The sequence below is a fragment of the Pterocles gutturalis genome, unplaced genomic scaffold (assembly GCF_000699245.1).
Source record: "Pterocles gutturalis isolate BGI_N339 unplaced genomic scaffold, ASM69924v1 scaffold5116, whole genome shotgun sequence".
Taxonomy (NCBI): domain Eukaryota; kingdom Metazoa; phylum Chordata; class Aves; order Pterocliformes; family Pteroclidae; genus Pterocles; species Pterocles gutturalis.
This window is the reverse complement of record NW_010102831.1, coordinates 22,479-45,931: the sequence shown is the minus strand read 5'-3', so window position 1 is coordinate 45,931 and position 23,453 is coordinate 22,479. Positions and strand designations below refer to the sequence as shown.

General features: G+C 36.7%; 1 protein-coding gene across 1 annotated transcript in view; it reads right to left on the bottom strand.

The window, feature by feature from the left end:
* Positions 1-757: 757 nt before the first annotated feature.
* The window catches only part of ANKRD12 (ankyrin repeat domain 12), a gene marked incomplete at its 3' end in the record, with an annotated part of 33,004 nt that continues 10,308 nt past the window's right edge, over positions 758-23,453 (bottom strand). The window contains exons 3-7 of the mRNA XM_010086434.1: positions 15,963-16,109; positions 14,032-14,232; positions 10,324-10,466; positions 8,634-8,781; positions 758-5,391 (exon numbers count right to left, since the gene is read on the bottom strand). Of these exons, the coding sequence (XP_010084736.1) occupies positions 758-5,391; positions 8,634-8,781; positions 10,324-10,466; positions 14,032-14,232; positions 15,963-16,109 (5,273 nt within the window). The remainder of the gene's footprint in view (positions 5,392-8,633; positions 8,782-10,323; positions 10,467-14,031; positions 14,233-15,962; positions 16,110-23,453) is intronic.

Sequence of the window (23,453 nt, the reverse complement as noted above, 5' to 3'; positions counted from 1 at the left end):
ATAGTGAGACACCTCGAGGGGCACCTCCATAGCAAAGAGTAATATTAACTGCACTTGAGCCAATTATGCACTGACCTCCTTCACCACTGTCATCAGGGACATGCCTGTGTCAGAACTATGGAGAGATTAGAATTAAATAAGTGTTGCTGAACTATGGATGTTCTTCAGTGAAAAGGAAAAGAATTTCACATTATTAAATAAAATTCATAACACTTTAAACTGATGGATTACAAAAGCCAGGACACAGGAGATTACATTTGCTGCTCTTGAGGATATTAAGGAGCAACTGAGACAGCTAGCAGGCACTCCCTACTTAAAACCTTTGGTGATGGAGTTAATATTTTGAAGCACTGCAAATGCACCTCCCCCCCCCTTCAAATGACACAACTTTGAGTAATGAGTTTTAACCAAATTATTGCCAGCAGAAATTCAGAGAAGCTTTCAATAACTGACTTCACTTTTGAAAGGGTAGGTTTTACCATAGTCAATACTTTGAAATATAATATTTGTCTGTGTGCCTTTTACAGGTGTAATCCATCATGGTTTGTCCTGCAATGGCTGTGAAACCACTGTTTATATTTCCACTGAATGGGGCTTTTAAATACAACATTACTGGTCAATATTAATTTGATATATATCAACTTACTATTTTCAGCACAAGTATTCAGAAACAAGTTAGGAAGAATGTGAAAGTTACAAAAATAAAACCAAAAGATGCCTTTCATTGTACTTAATATTTAAAGACAATGTTACTTACAGTTGGGATGCATATCTTGCTCAAGGGATTGCCATCCAGTAGGTATGAGCCATTGAAGGTCACATATTCATCATAATATTGAGGCGCCTGAGGAATTACACTGCACAGTAATTTACGCTTCTCTTCTATTTTTTTTCTTATGTGCAAATATTCAAAATACGGGTTTGCTCTCTCAGAACTGTATGGCTGAATCTCTTCAAGTTTCAAAGAATCAACAATAGCTGCCAGGGACTGCTGGGTTTTCTCCTTAGCCTGCAGTAAAGAAGGGCTCACTTGCACAGGCTGAGGCACACGTGACACCTTTCTTTTACGTGGATGATGTACCTGAGCATCATCCTCTTCAGTTAATCTAATCCTTGCTTTCATAGACGCTGATGATTCAGATTCTTTTTCTGATGCCTGTGTGCAGCCAAGAGGATTCTGCTTACCCTGGTTAGCAAGCATATTTGCTCTGTTCCTCGTGATTCGTTGAGGTACTTCTTGTTGTTCCACCTTCTGATCCTCGGCAATTTCTTCTTCTAGTTTAACTGTTTGGCTGTATTTATGCACCTCCTCCTGTGTAATCTGTTGTGAACTATTTTCCAAATTAGATAAAGAGGAATACTGTGGTGCATCATCTGTCAACACATTTTCTCTGTCTGCAGTGCAGGGTTTTTTATTAGCTGATTCATTCATAATTCCCTTTGACATTCCCAAATTTATTTCACAGAGATCAACGTCAGCTTTATTATCAGCAACATGCACTGAAACCAACTTTTCTTGTTGGCCTTTTTCATTTCTAATGTCTGAAGTATCTGCTGTGTTACTATCCACATCACTCTGAACGTTCTTACAAACAACTTTACTGAATGTGTACAAATTTACACTTAATTGTGAACTGCTATCACTTTCAGGAATATCTTTTTCTACTGGTACTGCAGGTAAATCATTCACCCTTTCATAGCTCTGTGAAATATCCTTCGCAGAACTCTCAGAATATACAGCAATGGGTGCCTCAGCCTTCTTAATGAAAAGAGCATTTTCCAGCTCTTTGCTACTAGTAGCATCCATGTTCAAAGTAGAAGTTGTAGTTTGAACTAGATTTTGTTGTTGTACAAATGATGAATCTTGACTGCTAACGCCTGGTAAAGAAATGTGTTTAGACACATCTGGGAGTGGCTGGACAGGTAAAGAACAAGGTGACTGTGAAGGCACAAATGATGCAGATCCTTGAGTACTGGAACTTGCTTTAATTTCAGCATGCTGAGGCAAACATTCAGATACTTGTTGCTCTTTTAATGTCCTGTTTTCAGAATTATGTGTTGCTGTAACATTGTTAGTATCTTGCTCTGATACACCATAACCTGAGCTGTTAAACTCACTGTTTAATGAATTAAGTCTGTCAAAAGGCACATCCCACGGTTTGGTTTGCTGAGTCACACCACTTTGACTACATGGCGCTAAATGCACATTATAGTCTTCTGAAGGGCTCATCTGAGCAATATTTTTAATGGTACTTGCACCTGCTAACTGCAAACCAGACATACTACTTTGAAAATCTCTTTCAAGCATGCTACACGGAAGTTCTGGTTTAGGAGAAGTGTTAGCAGAAGTCTGAACTGACAGCAGAGCATCCTGATTATTTTCTTCTGACATTTGAGGCTGTTTGCTGTGTTCAGAAACAGCAGCAGGCATGCTGCATCTTCGAACCTCTACAACAGGTCTACACTCATTTAAAACCAGTTTAACATCTTCAACAGATGCTGATCTAATGTACGCTGGTGGAAGCCTGTTTGCGAAAGGTGGCTTAATGCGATCTGGCAACTCAGCAAGACCATCAGTCTCTTTTTCAAGAAGGGCTGGTGATTTGGCACTTGCCAAAAATGGTGATTGTGAAAAAGACATTTGGGAATCAGAACCTTCTAGCATGAAGTCTGAATCATATTCGATTACAGGCCTTGGAGTAGTTACTGTGGTATGACAAGAATCCTCAGAGCTTGCAACTGAAACCATGGACACCGATCTGGAGCTCAGACCTGTCTTTTCACTTTCTGATTTGGGGGATCTATTTAAATTATCTAAAACCGATGAAGGCTTCATAACATTGACACTTCTTGTATCTACTGATAGCGATCTATTACTTGTAGCATCTTTCTGGTGTTTTTCCTTCATACAAACATCTGGCAACTCTGAGCTTTTCGAACGAATCAGTTCTTTGCTTTTTACTTCAGCTAATGAGTGTTTTGGTTTTTCTTTCATTTTGTTAAGTTCTAAACAAGTGCGGTTTCTTAAACGTTCCTTCTCTTTCTGTTTTATTTTTTCTTTATGTTTTCTATGCCACTGCTCTATTTCCAGATCTTTAAGGCTAAGCATTCTTTCAAAACTAGTTTGCATTAAGTCATCATTGACTAATCTTTTTTCTTTAGGTCGAACATCCTTTGGTGCAGGAGCTGGTTTAGCCTTTAGTTTCTCATGTTCAGGTTTCAGTTTAGGTAAACTACTTTGATGCAGTTTATCTTTATGCTTGTCTCTCTCTTTGTATCGGTCTATATCTTTATCTTTTTTATCTTTCTCTCTACCATCTGGAGTTTTCAGTAAATCATCTTTTGGTTTTTCTTTCAAAGATGACAGTTTGTCATGCACTGTTTTATTACTTTCTGTAATATTGCACCTCCTTTCCTCTTGCACATGTTTTGAGTTTGCTGCTGTTGAGATCTCCTTGTCTTTGGATTTGTCTTTTTTTTCAAGTTCTTTGTCTTTATTTCTATTTTTTTCTGATTTAGTATATTCAGATTCTTTTTCAGACTGTTTGACTTTTCTTTCAGTACAGTGTTTCTCTTTGCTTTCAGCCCAATGCCTCTCTTTATCAGCCTTTTCTTTATCATGCTTTTTATCAGTTTTTTCTTTATTTCTTTCTTTGTCATCAAGTTTTTTAACAGCACCTGTGCCTTTAATTTTATCATTTTCCTTATAGCATTTTTCTGCTTGCTGGAAATTCGGCTTTTCCTTTACTTTCTCTATATTTTCATTTACTTCAGTTTTTTCTTTCTCTATCCTGTATTCATGTTTTACCTTTTTCTCTTTTTCTCCATTTTTTCTTTCTATCTTCTCAACATCTTTTTCTTTGGCTGAAGTTCGCTTTTCAGTCTTTTCTTTATTTTCCTTTAAATTCTTTTCCTGCTTTTCAGTATCTGTTTCTTTTTCTATTAAATGCATGCTGGCTGCCTCATCTTTAACACCAAAGCAGAACAATTCAATTTCTTTATCTGCAAGCACGATTTCTTTTTCTTCTTTTGTATCTTTTATTTTTTCATCCTTGAGAAACTTCTCATTTTCCTTTTTGTTCTTCTCTTTCTCCCTCTCCTCTTTAGCATTTCTCTCTTTCTGGAAGTGTCTCTCCTTAACTAACTTATCATCTTTTCCCACAGCTTTTTCTAGCTTTGATTTTCTATCTGAAGAAAGAGATTCATGTTCTACGTTTAACAATGTATCTTCATTTTCATCACTTTTGAAAAAGTTCTCTTTCCAAAATTCTCTGTCAAACTCAATACTTCTCTGAACCTCTTTAACATTATGTTTATGTTTTTCCTTTTCCCCATCCTGTTCTTTTTTGTGCTTCTCCTTTTCTCTTTCTTTGTGCCTTAATTTATGCTTTTTAAGTGTTTTACCTTCCTTATCAATCTTTTTCAGAGTATACTCTGTATTCTCAAATGTTGAGCTATTATCTTCCTCTTTAATTTTAGGACTAGATTTTTCACCAAATTCTAAGTGAAAATCTTTCTGATGATGCTTGCTTTTTTCTTTGTGCTTGCAAGATTTGCCACTAGAACTTTCTACTAGATATTCAGAATCAGTGTTGTGATCATACCGAACTAATTCGGATTGCAATGTTATTTCAGAACCTCCTGGTGATAAGCAAGTTTTGGTGTTTTCTTGCTTTAATGGTGTTGACTGCTTTTCACTTAATCCACAGGGATGCTTCGGGGACTTGCCAGCAGTGATATGAAACAGATGTAAAGAAGAATCTTCTTTTGTGGTGAAAGACTTCTTAAATGTTTCTTCCTCTCTAGTTTTATCTAAAGAATCTAACCCAGAAGTAGCTATATTTGTTACTCTAGCATTTTCTTTTTCTTGCTTGAGTTCTTGATTCTCTTTATTTTTGCTCTGATTTTTTACTTTCCTTTTAACTTTGCCTTTTTGCTTGTGTTCATTTGTAACCATATATTCTTTCTTCACTCTTACATCAGAATTTGATGTCTCTGAAAAAGAGCAAGGAGAGACTATCTTCTTGTCCTGAAGTATTTCTTCATCTGAACTTTCAGAACTTGAATACAGAACTCTAGATGACTTCTGCTTTTTGCTTTTAAATGATTTAGAAAAGACAACTTTTTCTTGTTTCACAAATAAGCTGTTCTTCTCAACTTCAGTCTCATCCTCTTTCCTTAGGTCTTTTCTAAGAATATGTCTGTCATCAATCATTTTTTTCATTTCATCTTCATCCTCATCTTTAAACTCATACTCATCAAGAGCAGATGGAAGTGGTGCCTTGCTAGGGACTGTTTGTTTGCTGTCATTGGCCACACAGTCCTTTTCTGCTTCTGAATCAACATTTCCCTCTACACTGGAAGGATTTACAGATGGAGCTTCTTCAGAATCTAGAGTAAGAAAACCAAAAATTACTTGAATATTGATGGGATATTCTTCACACTTTAGCTCAGGACAAAATAGTTTTGGTCAGCAGTCACAATACCATACAAATGAAAAAAAAAAACAAACCACCCAAAACACACTATGAACCTTCTCACTACAATTAAGCTTTTTAAGAGAAAACAAAAGGCTATGAAACCAAAGTGCTCCTCACACTTTACAGCTGTCATTCACGTATGCAAAAATATTAACTTGCATTTATATCCCAATCTAATAAAAGCAATGCACTTCAAATTTTGTAAACCTCATCTACTGTGCATAATCCCTGCATAACCTGACTCTCTCAAGGACATCTTAATACGATAACTCATTCCTCTAGGAATTCATCAACTCTTACGCTCTCTAACAACTAAACTATGTTCCTCCACATGAACTATTTAGTCATGTTTTAATGGGAGAGAAGCTTTTATTCTTAAAAGACAAAAAGCCGCTTGTGTAAAGAAGTTCCCTCATGAACCTTTATGCGCTGGATATGGGCAGCCTAAAGTAGACTATGCTCTAACTCACGGCAGCTGGTCTCTGCTATACAAGTGCATAGCATGGAGCCAGTATGTTGTACTGGATGTCTTGGACTTGCAAGTCCAAAATGTAAAACTCTCAAATGTTCCTAAAATTAAATTTTAGGGAACATATGGAGTGTTATCATCACCTGATCATATGAAAACCTATAACTCAAAAAAATATTTAAAAATAATTTCTGGATGTATTGTTCCCTCCAAATAAGGTTCCAAGTCAAGTCTCTTCAGCCGAATCCATCAGTTTCCTTTTTAAAAAGAACTGAGTATTGTAATATTCAATACCATGGACTAGAGACTCGTATACTGAATAAAAACTAACAGAAGAGTTTGAAATAATAGTGTAAGGTCAGTGATGAAGCAGTTTCAATGCATTAAAAGTTTGAATGAGAAAAAAAAAATACATTCTGCTGCAAGATTCTGCCTCATTTCCACTAGGATCCTCTGGGGACCAACTGCCAGTACACAATGGTTTAGACACATGCTTTGCCAGCAGGCTTCTCAGCTACTTTGTATTCAACAACACAGTATCAGTAAAATAGATCCCAGAAGTCCCTATTGTCTTTTATATTATCTGTAGCACCCAGAACATATTACTGGTTCTGTGTTACTAGCTTTTTATATATTGCCCCCCTTGGCCCTGATCATATGTACACAACATCATCTTCCTGCCTTAACTCTAACCGCTCCTTGTGGCTTGTCTGTGCTTTCCCTTCAACCTTCTCCTCCAAGGTAGTTGCTGCTTCTTTCTTCCCTGTCCCTATTTGCTGTATTCTTAACAATCTTTCCACATTCCGAACACACCACACAGCTTACTCCTAAATGACCAAAGGTAAAGCAATGGAAGTACACGAGATGGATGACCTATTCTCTAAGTCTGACTCCTTGAGAAAATGCGGAGAACATTCTGGTACACGAGATGGATGACCTATTCTCTAAGTATGACTCCTCGAGAAAGTGCGGAGAACATTCTGCTCCTCTTGGAAACCAGCCTATGGAAACTAAGCAATACCCTGCACAGACAGGCAACTGTTGAGGAATCAATTGCTAAGTAGTAACAAGTTTCTATTATGCATATGAAAAAGTATTTTTCTTAAGATTAATGATTTGGCTAAGTTCAAGTAGATACTGTGGAGCAACGTCATGACTGTGCCTTAAAACAGAATGACTATACACTGTATTTCAGGCTATTCTAATGCCGAAAAAGTTAACACCAAGTTAACACCATTTATTAGCTCCACATAGGGCAATATGACCTTTTTTTTTTCCTTCTTGAAGTACAGTGAAACCTTCAATAGAAAACATTCCTAGGGTTCAGGGTTGGGTTCTTTTTTTTTTTGTTAATTTGTTCAGGTGTTTTTTGGTTTTGGTTTTTTGTTTGTTTGTTTTTTAATTGTCAGGGAAAAAGAAACTGACTTTACCAATGTGACATGATGCTCTTTCTCATATAATTTTCACAGAATCACAGAATGATTGAGGTTAGAAGGAACCTCTGGAGGTCATCTCGTCCGACACCCCTGCTCAAGCAGGGACGCCCAGGGCCGTGTCCAGACAGCATTTGAGTATCTCCAAGGAGAGAGATTCCACAATGTCCCCAGACAACCTGTGCCAGTGCTCAGTCATCCTCACAGTGAAAAAACATTTCCTGCTGTTCAGAGAGAACCTCCTGTGTTTCAGGTAGTGCCCATCACCTCTGGTCCTGTCACTGGGTGCCACTGTCCTCCTTGCACCCTCCCTTCAGGTATTTGTATACAGTGATGAGATCAGCCCGAGCATTCTCTTCTCCAGGCTGAAGAGTCCCAGCTCTCCCAGACTCTCCTCATAGGAAAGATGCTCCAGTCCCTTCATCATCTTCCTCACCCTCCATTGGAGTCTCTCCAGTATGTCCATGTCTCTCTTACAAAAGGAGAGCCTAGAACTGGACCCAGAATTTTGGCTGTGGCCTCACCAGGGCTGAGGGAGAGGGGAAGGACCACCCCCCCTGACCTGCTGGCAACACTCCTCCTAAGGCAGCCCAGGATAGCACTGGCCTTCTATGCAGCCAGGGCACATTGCTGGCTCATGTTCAGCCTGGTGTTCAACAGGACTCCCAGGGCCTCTTCTGCAAAGCTGCTCTCCCAGCTTGTTAGATGCCAGCTTGTGCTGGTGCTTGGGGTTGTTTCTCCCCAGCAGCAGGACCTCGCACTTCCCCCTGTTGAACTACATGAGGTTCCTGTCAGCTCATTTCTCCCAACATGTCAAGGTCCTTCTGGATGTCAGCATGACCCTCTGGTGCATCAGCCACTCCTCCCAGTTTTGTGTCATCAGCAAACTTCCTGATAGTACACTCTACCCCAATCATTAATGAATAAAAAAAGTTCCTCTAAGAAACCACTTCATATAATAATAAATATGGTATTTTTCTCTGTATCTTTCTCTGGTAAAATCAACATTCTGAGGTAGGGTTGGAGAGTGGGAAGGGCTTAATAAAGAGAGAGAGAAGGAAAAGAAAGTCAGAATGAACATTTCAGATAACTCAATTTGATTGAAAGATTTGAAAACTACCTCTAAAACCTTAGCAATAGCATTTGCTACCTGCAGCAACTCTTAATAGCTACACTATGCAAAAGATTAAAACCACCTAACTTCAGGTGAATCAATGCACTTAAAGTATGCAATTAAATAGCTACTTATACCTGAGCAACTGTCCTCGTCATCAGAGATGGGCACCTCCCTTTTCAACAGCATTTCCAACTCTTCAGTTTCAGCAACATCCACAGGTCTCTCCCCATGCTTATTGGCTTGAAATGGATTTCCACCATGTCGAAGCAACAGCTTCACAATCTGCAGCATTAAATGAATGAACTTTTAGGTTTTCCACGTTACTTGGCCAGCATAAAAATCTTCCATTGCACATGAAACATGCATGATGTGATACACAATCCTGAACTCCTACATATGAAACTGAGACTGCAAAGCAAGACTTCAGCAACTAGAACAATGTAATCTGCTCGTTAAAAGAGGTAACAGGGAAGACTAAATAAAGTTGTCCTCTGTTACACAGACATAGCATTATCATAAACAAAAGCAACAGTGGCCTTTTGTTTTTGCTGTTCTAGCATTTTCTCACATTCATCTAGTTCCTCACCTACCAAGCTCTCTACTCCCCTGCACTCAATTCACCTCCTTGCTCCAAATTTTATAGCACTCAACTCTAAGGCATAGGAAAAGTTTTTCAAGCAGCAGTAGTACTGGTTTTCATAGCATTTCAGAAAAGCCCTGACAGAAACCCAAGTATCTAACCAGAGGAACAGACTACTCCCATCCCCAGCTGAATACAGTACAGCAAAACCATCAATTTCTCTAGCATCAAGGGCAAAAAATTGTTCAAGTTACAATGATACCATTGCCACTGCATTTTCAGCACAGTATGCAGCATCAGTTACATGTTTTTTGTCTTACATGCTAAGAACGGGGAATTCAGCAGACAGTGATACGTTAACATGCAACTTCAGATTTTTCCGATAGGTGATGTCAGTGAGATGGTCACAGATACATATACTGTAACCAGACAAGCCAGAGATCCTGTTCTCCAAAACTCTACTACAATTTTATGCAAGATCGATCTAAAGACCCACTTTTGTTTAGATACCCATAAAAATTTTCACAATCAGGTTATCGTAATTAATTTCTCTAGCCTTTCCAGAAGATCCTTTCAAACTGAACATTTGTTTGGAAGGTATATTTGTTATAAGAATATTTTATATTTTTTTGCTTTATACAGCAGATCACACACATAGCAATGAAATAAAAGAGATATAAAGGGACAGTGGAGTAACTTCTGCATCTAGTTTGTGGAAAACAAGAACAAATTCAGAAATTAATGTTAAATACCTACAGTACTCCATTTACAATCTCTGCTAAGTTATTACTGGTAATTTTTTTAAAAAATATATAAGAATATATATATACATCAATGCTCTATTTCAAACTCCATAAACAAATAGATAAAAATAAATGTATAATATATACCTTTAAATATTTTTATATATACACACAAACCTGCCATATACTGTTTGGAGACATTTTTGAGAACTGTATACAGTAGAAGTCTCTCAAAAAAGTTATTAAAATGTTTATTTATTTAAAAAGTAGAAGCAAAACTTTTAAATATGTAAGAAAACAGATACTAGTGAAAATATCTGGTAATAGAAGTGGGATGAAAGCAAGATGAAACAAAGAAAACTGAAACAACTTTTAAGATGCCCCCAAAACAGCAGAGGCAGAATTATAAAACTGTATGAGAGCAATCAGGACAGTCAGGATTTGTTCTAATGACTATTTCAAACCACTTATTTATTCCCCTCCCGCTCTCAGCACACTTACATTTCTATGCCCACTACTAGCAGAATCATGAAGCGGTGTATCATCATCCAAACCCTGTGTGTTCACGTCAGCTCCCGCTGCTATCAGGACTTTAGCAACATCATAGTAACCAACATTACAAGCTTCATGCAGTGGTGTCCAACCTATAGTGAAGAGTGGTAAGTTTGAAAGGTCAAAGATTTAAGTTTGGTGGTTTGTTTTTTTTTTTTCTTCTCATGCACTACAGATCTCTATTGCCTTGAAACATTCAAAATACACTCACACACAGTAGTTGGCAGGAGGGTAATGCCACCCATCTGATTTACAACACATGCTTTATCAACTTTAAACCTCATGCCAATAAATTCCAAATTGTCTCGTGATTAAACTGAACAGAGAAATCACTAATCAAACTGTAAAAGACAAAATCCAGCACAAAATCGCAAGGCTAAACATGTTAGAAATTCCTTGACTAGCGAGCATGTGAACACAGGGCTACATATCTATAAATAACATTAGTCTACAACGGAAACAGTTTGAAAACCACACTATTGGAATGAAAAAGTATGGCAATCATAACCACTGCTCCTTTAGATCCATTGAACATGCACCAGGAATCGCTAATAACATTCAGCAGCTATTAGTCTAGATAGCAAGCTATTAATAAATATTGGCAGAGAACTTATTCCTGATATTTCTTAGAACAGTAGCCCTTTTTAGCAATTTTTATTTCCACATTGATAATCTCAAGTACAGTGCTTGCTTTTTTGTAGCATACCTGCAACTGAAGATGATTATCAATCCACACATCCTATATTCCATATCTCAATTTCCTCTCCCCAACTTGATGCCTCCTACTTCATAGCTGCCCTGAACTTCCAGTCTGCTCTTGACACCTTCTCAAAACCCAGTTCTGGGAAGGCATTCAACTTTTGATTCCAGCATAGCCAGTGCCAGTCTGAAAGAGTTTATTCACTTGAACTCTGTGTCTAATTAGTAATGGTCTTGTACACCCATGAAGAGGAGGTGCAAGAAGAAACCCTTGACTTATCTAATCCCTCAGGAAGGTAATTTCTCATCTTCATTTTTCACTCAACTCCTCAGTTGCCACTCATTTAAATTAAAAAAAACTACCCCCCCCAACTTCTACCTTATCCTGCGGCAAAACACTCTCAGTTGCCACTCATTTAAATTAAAAAAACTACCACCCCCCCAACTTCTACCTTATCCTAAGGCAAAACACCGCTGCCTGATGAAATACTAAACTTCCTCTCCAGTCATCACTTGGGTCAGCCAATTCCAGCACTGCTTGGCTACCCACCTCCTTCCTTCCATTTTCTTATAATTTGTCTTTTTCCCCACTCACTCAGAATGATGAAACTCTTCTGCTCTCAGCCCTCTGATTCCTGCCTTCTTCCCTCTTACTAATTCTCTCCGTAGTTCATTCTTCTCCGTGTTTTACCGCTTTGCCTTTCTATCCTATCACAATGTCCAGCTTGCCAACTCCAGTCCTGGCTTGCTCTCAACATCTGTTTCCTTCACTCTTGTTCACACATGGCAGTAGCATTCTGGCAGATATCCCAAAAGCAAGATTACTTCCTCCATTACTAATTCATTTTCTGCTCCTTTAGTTCCACCAAATTCTTAGCTAAAAAACACTAATTCTCTAAACTTTACTGCATCCTAAATTCTTACTTTGCTCCACCCATGACTCACTGCTCGAATCCTCCCCCTCATCTTGACTTTTTCCTCTGCACAGGATTTTGAAGCTCAACCACCTCTGCTTCTCACTTTGGATTACCAATGGAAAAGTATCTCACTTGATCCTAAATACCTTCTCCAGAGTTCTGAATAAAGCCTCTGATGACTTGCTCCCAATTCATTCCCAGAACCAGCTCTCAACCATTCTCCTCATCCTTTCATTGGCCTTTAAATATTTGTACTGGGTCAGGCTGGGACGAAGTGACGAAGTTATGAAGTCGACGTCCTTCACAGCAGCCCACACAGTGCTATGCATTGCATCTGGGGCTAAAACAGTGTTCATAACACACCAGTGTTTTGGCTGCTGCTGAACAGCGTGTGTACGTTGTCAAGGCTTTCTCTCTCCCTCCTCCTGCACAAGAGATTGGGCAGGGACACAGCCAGGACAGCTGACCCAAACTGACCAAAGGTATATTCCATCCCATATCATGTCACGGTCAGCAACAACAGCTCTGGGAAAGGAGAAGGAAGGGCATATATTTGTAGTCAGGGCATTTGTCTTCCCAAGCAACCATTATACCTGCTGAGGCCCTGCTTCCCAGGAAGTGGCTGGACATTTGCCCACTTATAGGAAATAGTTAATAAATTCCCCTTCTTCCTTTACTTACATGTGCAGCTTTTGCTTTTCTTATTAAACAGTCTTTAACTCAACCCATGAGGGCTTTTTTCCATCTTTTTTTTCCACCTGCTCTGTTGAGGAGGGGGAGTGAGAGAGAAGCTGGGTGGGTGTCTGGCAGCTGACCAAGGTTAACCCACCACCACATCTCTTCTTGAAATGTCTCTGTTCTCCTTGCGATTTCTATGGGTCTGTCTTCCCCTCAACTTCCCCCTCCTTTTCTAAAGTTGCTCTTTCAACAAGGTCTTCTCATCTCCCCTCTCAACTTCTCTGAGGATCCCAATGGGTTCTACTTCTGCTTCCTTTCTCTTCTTCCTCTACAAATGAGTCCTGGTGGCCTCATCTTCAAAAACTAATTCAGCTACCCTCTGTACACCAAGAAATCACTGATCTGTTTCTTACCTGAAATCAAGATTTTAGTCTATCTTCTCTTGACATCAAGTTTGAGCTGACAACTAATTGCACCATATAGTTCTTAATTTTTCTCACTGGGGCCTGCTACTGCAGCTCATTTCACCATTGAGAGTGTAATTCTCCTTACAACCATTCAGACCCATAAACTGAGCATCTTGAGCAGGCTTCACTGTAGGTCTAATCAAAACTCTCATTCAGATCTTCATTATGTTTTTGCTTCTATTATGCAATGACTCTAAAAACTTGAAACTGCTATTGCTGCCAGTTAGTTATACCAACAAGCATTCTCAATATTCTCTTTATTTCCTTGGAATGCCAGCAGCTCCCCACAAATTTTGTCACCTTTTCTTCAGCATTACTTTTTGCATTGGGCATGCAGTCTTCTTGAACATAACCAAAAGCAACACGGCTCTTTTTTATATTTATTTCCTCACTTTCCCATGATCCACTCCTACTGTGGATGCAAAAAAGCCTGTGTTTAATGGCTAACGTTGAGAGGCAGTGTATTAGGAGCAGTTTGGTATGCTGGTTATATAATGTGCACTTGATACTTGTATTATTTTTGAGAGTTGTCCTTGCATTTAAGAGGGAAACATCCATTGAATCCTGTCTTTCTATAGATGTCTCTTAGACCCCAGCCACATAACAACCTCTGCACCAACCCTTTTCCCTCTGATTCAGCCTTCCTTTCACTGTTCCACCCCTCCTCGTTACCCCAGACTCCTTCTATGCCTTAAATGTCTACCCAATACTAATAATATACTATGTACTACAGTGTCCCAGTACTACCATTGCCATCAGAAAGACAATTTGAAAATTTCAAATCAATTTTGTGGTATTCTTCATCTGCATATAGCATGAACTAAAATTAAACCCCTGACAACAACTTCAGCGGAAATATTTAATTCATACAGTTAAGAGAACATGTATCAACTTACCTGCAAAATCTTTTACATTCACATTTGCACCTAAACTGATTAGCTCCTTAACCTGTTTAACATCCCCTCGAATTGCTGCCATATGTAGAGGAGTTTCCCCTCGTTCATTTCTCTTGTTAACTTTGTCCTTTTGTCTGGAAGAGGAGCTCGGAGTTTTCTTTTGTGCTGGCGTTGTTTGTAACGAATGATTTACTGTGGAATCTACAAAATAGTTTTTATAAACGGTCACTAAGTTATTTAACACTATTTTTACTTCATCTCATTTTAACAATTGTACTCAAAGACTACAATTATCAGTGAATGATTATATTTAAATAAAGGATGTACTTGACACTAGACATGTATCAACACAATGCCCACTTGCAATGTGCAAAATGGTGTTTTGCAAAGTCTCACTATTTTTAAAGTACGTTTCAAGCACAGGTGAAGCCTATCCAAAAAACAAGGTTCATGTACACAAGTATAAATTCTGCCTGAAACAGGACATGCGTCACCATGCACATCAGTATCTACTCTGCTTCCCCTTCCTCCAGCACATTTCCACTGTATTTTATGTGGGATGCCAGTTTAAGGAATTATTGTTTGTGCATTGTACTCCCTGCACTTTCTCAGTTGTGCTGCCGCAGATGTTTTTGGGTGGACTGGACAGTAAACAACTACTATGAAAGTTTCTGAACATCTTCTCAAAAATAAGAAAAGCCACAAAACCAGATTTATACAAAAGGAGAAACTGCAGTAAGGCAGACTGTATTGTATTTTTCTGGTAGTCTTTGGTTACAGGGAGTCAGTTAAAATATTATCTTCTGCAATTAAAGCTATTAATATATATTTGATAGAATATATGCTTTTGACCAAAAAAAGTGCTTTATGAATATAAATATACACTGAAATAACAGAATTCGAGCTAAAATATTTCCCTTCAAACATAATTCTATTGAAGAGTGCCTATTAATTAAAACTGAAATCCCTAACCAAAGCAGCCTGGTTCTGTTTCAGTAACAATTTAAATAAAAGTATGCAATACTTCAGGCAATGTTTTTAGTGTTTTTATGGAAAACAGAGAGCCTGGAGGTCCCAAATTCTTCTGTAACTTTTATAATTCATAACAGGGAGCTAGAGTATATCAGCCTTACAGTTTCCATCTTCATGATTCCTTGAATTTAATCTCTCAAGCAACTGAGAATGTATCCATGGGCCAGGGACTCAAAGGTCTTCATATATGGGGTAGACTTCCCCAGCATGAGAGACTAAAGAATATATTTTTTTTTCCCCACAAAGTATTCCAAAATCTGAGGAACTTTTTAAAGATACCTCCTCCTCTTGCCATGAAATTATCTTGCCTTTCTCTACATAGATTTTGTTTTAAACATAGCAGCTTAGTAAAAGATTAGGTAACTGGCACCAAATTCTTTAGGAATAAACCATTCACTTTTAAATTATAAATTTGTAAAAATGTTACATGGATAGGACATATACATACATTAACTTTTTTTTAAATGCAATTGGATCAAGGAAAGTCTGAAGTTTTGAATTAAAAACAAGGTGTCTCCCCTCTCTCCCCTGTTTCCTTCGAAATTAAATGGAGACAATGAGACAGTAGTTAAACTTCATAAAAAACAGATAGTAATTCAGTTTTTAATTAATACATATGGAAGAGTGTTTGAGAGACAAAAATAACCAAAGGAAGAAAAGAGATTTTCAGGTTTTACAGAGACCATAATGCAAAGCTTTGCACATAAATACAGAAGGTCAAGATTTTTTCATCAAATTACTTGTCAACACACAATAAAGTTTTACCAGAATTATGAATAACTTTTAAAAAATGTCAATAAAAAGCAAGAATTGTTGAAAACCAGCAGGGTTCAGAATGTTCTGACTTGGACAGAATTAAACAGGCAGGAGGAAGAAAACTCTTAGCTGTGTAAGATCACCTGGACTGTTGTCCCTTGCAGTCATCTGCATGAGAAGTGCCATCTGTTTACGCTCTGACAGAGGATAACCAAAAAGAATGCTAACTGGTGTTGATTTCTTATTTCCAGCATCCTTCTTCACTTTCTTCTTCTCCGGTCCTTCCTTCTCTGGAAATATTAACATTTAAAAACTCAAACTGCTGTTCTGTTTGGAACATTTTTCTAGAAATAAAAACGTCCTTTTAAGATATGTGAACTGGTGATTGGTGGCAGGTGATGAAAAACAGAAATTGCATCTCTAATTTTCTGCATTTGCATTAGTTTTGGTTACCTCTTCTAATAATATCAAGATAATAAAGCACTTAAACCTGAAAGGAGGATTACTAAAAAATTCTAAAAGATGAAAAACCTGTTTCACAGCAGGAAGACTGAATGTGTCACAACTTCAATTTTTCAAGTCAGGCGTTTAAAAAAATTCTGTAAGATCAGCTAGTCAACTTTCAGCTTTGAATACAGATCCGAGACTATGCTCTATTCTACTTAAGTCACCATGTTAAAAATTAGGAAAAGACTTTTTAATGCTGGTATTTACTAGGTAATTGGATAAAAGATTGTTTCTCTCAAACTCATCCTGTTACTACTTCACCTTAGAGCAATTACTTATCCAAAATTCTTATCCTTCAAAAACATACAGCTATTTTATATACATAACTTCTTTCCTCTTATGAATATTTACAGAAGTTGTTTAATATTTCATGTCCAAATTTTAAACCAGGAGCTAAAATTACACATCTGAATAAACAGATAATTTCTAAAGCTATTCAGTAACTACAAACTCTCACAGATCTTCAGATTGGTTAAATGTGCCCACCTTTTCATACCTAATAAATTTCAAAACTAGAATTTTATTTGTATAATTTGGAAATCTTGGTCTATGTCTTCCATCCTTTTCAAAAGTTCTTCCTTCATTTTTCTGTATAAAGTGCTCCTAAACCAAACACAGGCATTTAGATTAAAGTATGATAGAAAACAACTGATTTGTGATTAAGTGACTTTGACTAAATCACTTTTAACTGGAGCAGTATTTAACAATCTTAATACCAATCAAGTACAAACTCTCAATGTATCAAATTTCTTTTTGTACAAGTATTTTCCACAGACTTCCCTACCTGGACATTATTGTTTCACTGTATTTTCTTGAGACATATTAGTTTGTACTTATGTGTAGTGAAGACCATGCATTTTCTGTAATTACCTCATCTTTCCAGGCAACTGTTCTTCCTCTGCCTTAAAAAGTTCTTATCATAGTCAACATTTTATCTTATGTGTAGTGAAGACCATGCATTTTCTCTAATTACCTCGTCTTTCCAGGCAACTGTTCTTCCTCTGTCTTAAAAAGTTCTTATCACAGTCAACATTTTACATTTTGTAAGCAGCTTATATTACTTATATGTTAGATCTATAATGTCTATCTTTTTCTTTAGAGCCCCTAAGATTACTACTTGAATATAAGCATACCAGATGTAAAAGACGTCTTAAGGAACCGTAACCACATATTTGGTGACTTGGAATTAAAATTTTTGAAAGAGTTAAAAAAAATTTCTAACTGCCAGTGTCAAGAAGGAATGGTCTGAAGAGTACTCTAACAGATTCAACTAACAGAAATGACATCTCCAAACTCTGAGCAAATAATTCCCTTGGTTCTCTCCTTAAAAGCTCAGGTTCACTATTAGCTTTTCCAGAGAACCTGCTCACTGTACTGCATCCTCTCCTTTTAGAAGCTCACCCTCCAGGCTGGACTACTGACCACAAAGATAGGGACAGAATTCAGTAAGGATGTCTATTGCCTGCCTTCTCCTCCATGGCTAGCTGCTGTGCTAATCCCCATAAAGCCAGCAAGAACATGAAACAAAGTGGAGATCTAAAAATTTAAATTGGGAATATTTAACAAATGAAAGGAAGGCAGGGGGGAAAGATGTTGGACTGATTAATCAGACTTGGCCATACTAGTATGCTAGAATTTGGCTGAAAATTGGTTGAGGCTTGGTTGGGGATTGTTGCTATCAGTTAAATAAACCTTCTTGCCACACTGATCTTTGTAGCTCTTTGTATAATAAGTTATTTAATCTTATTTTTACTGTGGCTGATTATCATCTGATGAGGCACTGTTCATCCAGTTTTAGTTAATCTTAGTATTTTGGGCCATATTAAAAAAAAATTGTGGAAAAGCAATTAAGCTACAGTCAAGGTTGGGGGACTTTATTTTTATTACTGTCCCTATGATTATACTGGTCTCCCAGTTTCCTTTCCTAAATCTCACCCTTAAACACCTGTATAAAAACTTAATTAAGAAAACCAAACCAAACCAACACAACCAAAACAAAAACTGCAAAAGCAGAAGATCTTAAAACAGAAGATTCCACTGAGGCAAACTTCACTAACCTTCTGCAGAGAGCCAAAAATTAATAAAAATTACAGATTAGAAGATTAAGTTCCTTTGAGGTTCCTAACCACGTACTCTTCCGTGTTTTATTACGCTGCAAACCCCAAACTCTTTAAGCCACAGACCCTTTTTTATGTTTTAATTTTCTCCACGTCTGCTTTAGATCTTCTCTGTGGCCCTCCTTGTTTCATTCATTTCCTCTCAACTCATTTTCTGCCTTCCTAGCCTTTTCTAAATCTCATCTTCTAGGCTTGATTACACACACAGGCTCTAGTAATGCAATGCTATTGAAGCAGAGGAGGGAATGTAAATAGTGCACATCCTGACTTCCATAGTGACCAGATAAGAAATACATTATTTTACAGACTAAACAATTATGAGCAAGGCTATATTAAGAATGGAAAGCTTCAGACCTATGTACATATTAAGAAAACCTTACAGGTTTACCCATCATGTTTAAAAAGGAAACAAGTTCCCTTTCACAGAAGTAATTGATGAGATTTTTCTAAACTGCATGTATCTCATACTCCTGAATGCCTAAAAATACATTCAATATGCAAATCACTACTGGCCTACTGATAGCATCTATTTAGGAAAATTTAAAGAAAACCTACAATGAAATTGTACTTTCAGCTTTTCACTGTGAATATGCTGTTCTCTCTCCAAGGATAATGTACAGCACACCTTTCATCAACTAACTTAGTACTTCCATAGAAACAACACATTTCAGTTTGTCTGGCATGATTTGATGTTTCTTAGCTAATGGTATTCACTGCTCATGATTTTTTTTTTAAATAGAAAAACACATTAATTTTCATTCTGAATTATTCCCTACAATTTTATAGATATATTCCATTGGAGAAAATAATACATCAAAATAATAGTGAAATAAATCTTTGATGATCTAGCTGTTACTTTTTTACTATACAGTGTACTTTTCCAGGTCTTTTTATTTGTTTTTTGGTTTGGTTTTTTCTTTAATAATTTTGTGAGAAAAGCCTACTAAGTAAATGAGTGCAATGTATTCATGTCTCATGTTAAGTGGTCTCAAACAATATGAAGATCATCCCATACGTATTCCAATGCATCAGTCACGGGGCATTCTTCTATTAGTCTTTATTAATACAGTGTTTGCAAAGCATTTCTAGAGCTCACCAATTAAAAGTACCAAGTAAGAATACAATTGCTCTCATTGAGTTATACGGTAATTATGCCCTTACAACTCAAAAAACCCCACCATTTTATTAAAATTTATGTCAGACTTTATACATGTTTTCAGTAAATCTAAGCAGTTCAATACACAAATTTAATATGATCAACAAAACTAAAAAAAAATAAAATCAGTCTCAGGACTACAGCAGGTGCACCTGATAATCCATCTACTGGAGTACATCCTGTAAGAAGCTATTGCTTTTCCCCCCAAAGATCTCAGGCATATGGCCTGGTTCTGAATGTACAAGATTAAACAACATAGGACAAGAGGGGTGGAAGGAAGCAAAAGGAAAGGAGTAGTGCATATAAAAGAGAAATTTTTATAGACACACACAAATTTAGGTAGTCAAAAACTAATTTTTTTTTTTTTTTTTTTTTAGATCTAAGGAACACAACTATGCAACTGCTGATTAAGAAGCTACACAAATCCACAGAAAAATTTTATAAATTATGAGGAACACACATTATGCTTAATGCAGAATATATTGCAAGATTTGTTTTCACTGCTCCAAGAATATAATCACACAGTACACTATATTTAGCAGGAGAAGACCAACTTAACATTCAGGAATTTTAACTTTGTACATATTCTTTATCTTGTGGTAACGAAAAACTTTTCACAGCTTTGTACTTAATATTTACGTAACCTGAACAGTAATAACTTCCCTAACAGATAAATAGTATCAGTTTAAGAAATTAAGTTTAGGTAGAATTTCATGTATGAAATTGACTGTTAAAGTCAACTAGTTTGTTTTTGTGTTGTGTTTGGTTTTTGGTTTTTTTAGATTTTGAACACCTTGTTTTCCAAGTGTATGGAACACAAATATCTTCTTTTACATTCACGTTCTTGTCACTTTCTGGTGTTCTTCAGCAGTTAGAAACAGAACAACAGGGAATTTCTTACTGGTTACTCAAAAAAAACCCCACACCTCTTCAAATGATTTCACGTTCAACTATCTTCATTAAATAACCTTCATAATATGCAGCCACATCTATCTGGACAACATTCCTTTTAAGATTTTTCCTTTTACAATGTATGCTTTTCACCTAACACTTTTTGAAAAGGATTTTAAAATAGCCAAGTTATGTGAAATAGTGATTTAGGTGCATTTGAGCACTTATTTGTAGAAGAGCTTCATGAAATTCCCTCATAGTACCTAAACGTATTGGCACGAGAAACAGCAGAATCACTAGTGATTATTTTAGAACTTATACATGACAGATTGTGCCCCAAGGCAACCAATAATATATCTGTTGGGTTATTTTTTGAAATTTGTAAAAATTACAAATTCCCAGTCAAGTAATTTCTAAATGCTTCTGGAAAAAAAAATATTAAATAATATAACATGGATTTCTCAAAACAAATCATGCCAAACTAACAGAATATTCCATTTGTAAAAATAACCACATTAGTGGTCTTTTTGCTTTATTTCCTTTATCCAAATTCAAACTTCAGGGCTCATGAGAGTCTGGTTTCATGTAAAACTCCTATCATAGTGCAAACTGTGAGGAAAAACAGGATTAATAACTAGGACCATGAGATGCTAAAATATGAACGGCTTGAAACAAATGTTTCTAAGGAGGTTATAAGATTGAGTGATGTACAACAAAAGACAAATATGCTTATTAATAACAACTGTAGAAGACAAGATGATAAATCCTACAGATGAAGTTGAGAGACAGTTACTGAGACCTATGTGACTGTGGTAATCTAACTATCTAAAAGATACACATTATGATTGCTGCTTCCTATCTTCAGTGAAAGAGAAAGATTAGAATGTGCTAAAGAGACCTCACAGTATATTGTACACTGTAGAGATCTCAAGGTACTATTGTGATATCTAATTAATCCAATTTATGACGTATTTATTTAACCAAACCAATACACACATACACACAAAACCACCTCCACTTTCCTGCCTCTAGTCCAAACAATAGTTCAAGAAACTTGGAATAGTTGAACAGTAAGTCCAAATCCAGCAAGCAGCAACACAGCTTGCTAACAGACCCTTTAACAGCCCCACCAACTTGTGTAACTACGGGAAGCACAAGTACAGAAATTGTGTTACTGAGGTACACATGGAACATAAACAGCTCAGTTGTTTTGCTTTTTTGGATGTTAATTATATGTTAAAAGAAATATAAGTGTGCCAGTTTGTACTACTTTAAAGACAGAAATTGAAGGGGTCAGAAAACAAAACCAAGATGCTACTATAAACAGAAAATCTGGAGAACGCAATTTCCAAGGAAAGATCAAACTAGCACATTCAGTGTAATTGTAACTCTTGTTGTTCCTCCTGAATCAAGTATGTAACAAGACTACAAAAAAATACCCAAAATCCTATGCTTATCTCCACAATGAAAAGATTTTTCTGATCTGCAGTTATGTTTAATTATTACGAAAAACTAAATTCTCTCTTTTCAGACTAATACGGTAGAGAAAGCAAACAAACTTGTCCTTTGCAAAAGCAGCACTTGTCTGTTGTTCTTATTCTGATAATCACACCAAAGGTTATTTAAAAATAACCAGATCAAATAAAAAATTAACAAAATTTAAATAATGCTATTTAAGTAGTCTAAATAAGTGATTGTTTTTTTCAATCAAAATATGCTTTTGGATTTGAAGACTTCTATTCTTGGAACTTATTAAAAAAAGGTATGAAAAATGCTTCTCCTTCTACCATCCCTTCTACCAGTCTTAATCAAAGCTTGCATGTAGAACCCTTCATAATGTTAACTTAAATAAGAGTTAAAGCTATACTGCCAAATTTGCAGTATAAATAAACTGGACTGCAGTATGTACATATCACATTAACTTTTTGTGATTGTTCTGATCAAAGAATGGGGATGTGACAACAGAGCCCTCAGTTTAGGACAGCCATCCAAACCAGGACAGTGTAACAGACACACCCCTGCACATCAAAAGAAACTGGGAATAGGATGCATTTGCTTAGAGACAAGTCTGTAGTGCCATTTCAGGTGCTGCCATTGTCCCACTGGCCTCTTCAGAAGGCCGCAGGTCTCCTGTGACTCTCATTCGCTTTCAGCCTTGTGCAGACTTCTCAGCTACTGCCGGCATCTTGACTGGCATTGTGTGACTACATTTAAGCAACTGGACTTGGTCCTAACTGGGATGAAATTATTAAGAAAGCAACCTAAGGCTAAATCTTAAAATACTTAATACTAATTTATTGCAGTAGTTTCTTGGGCACAACCACTTATTTAAATCTAAATTTAGATAAACAGGAGGACTGGAATTGTTTCTAGACTCTTACAGGACACCACAAATGCTGTTTGATTTCAGTCTTGCCAAGACTGATTGGGTGTAAAATTTACTTCACTTAATAGTTTTGAAGAAACCTAATTTAAAAAACTATTTCCAAATTAAGTTAACATACAGTTTGGCTGTCCATGTTCATTATCACTTGTCGTTTGTAGACAGTATCTGAACCAAAAAAACTCCACCACAAAAAGGAGCAAGAGGTGGAATTGCAGGGGTAGTTTTTACCAAAATAAAATAAAGACAAAATCTTAATTTATTAATTAATACTCTGGAGATTGAATCAAGACAGCTCTAATGACGTAAAGCTCTAAAAATTAGGTATTCCCATTCTTTGACTGATTTACCTGCCTAAACAGGATGAAACTTAATTATCATGGGGCTTCCACAATCAGCTAGCAACCCTACCACGTATTTTGGAGATAAACCATTTATTAACCTATTAAATAAATTACTTCTTTTTATCCTAGAGCTACTTTTTATGGCATTACTTGATTTTTTTTTTCCCACTCAGACACATTTTCAGAAGACCCTAAATCTTTAAAAACATTTAAAAATAAAGTTCAATGGTCTTATC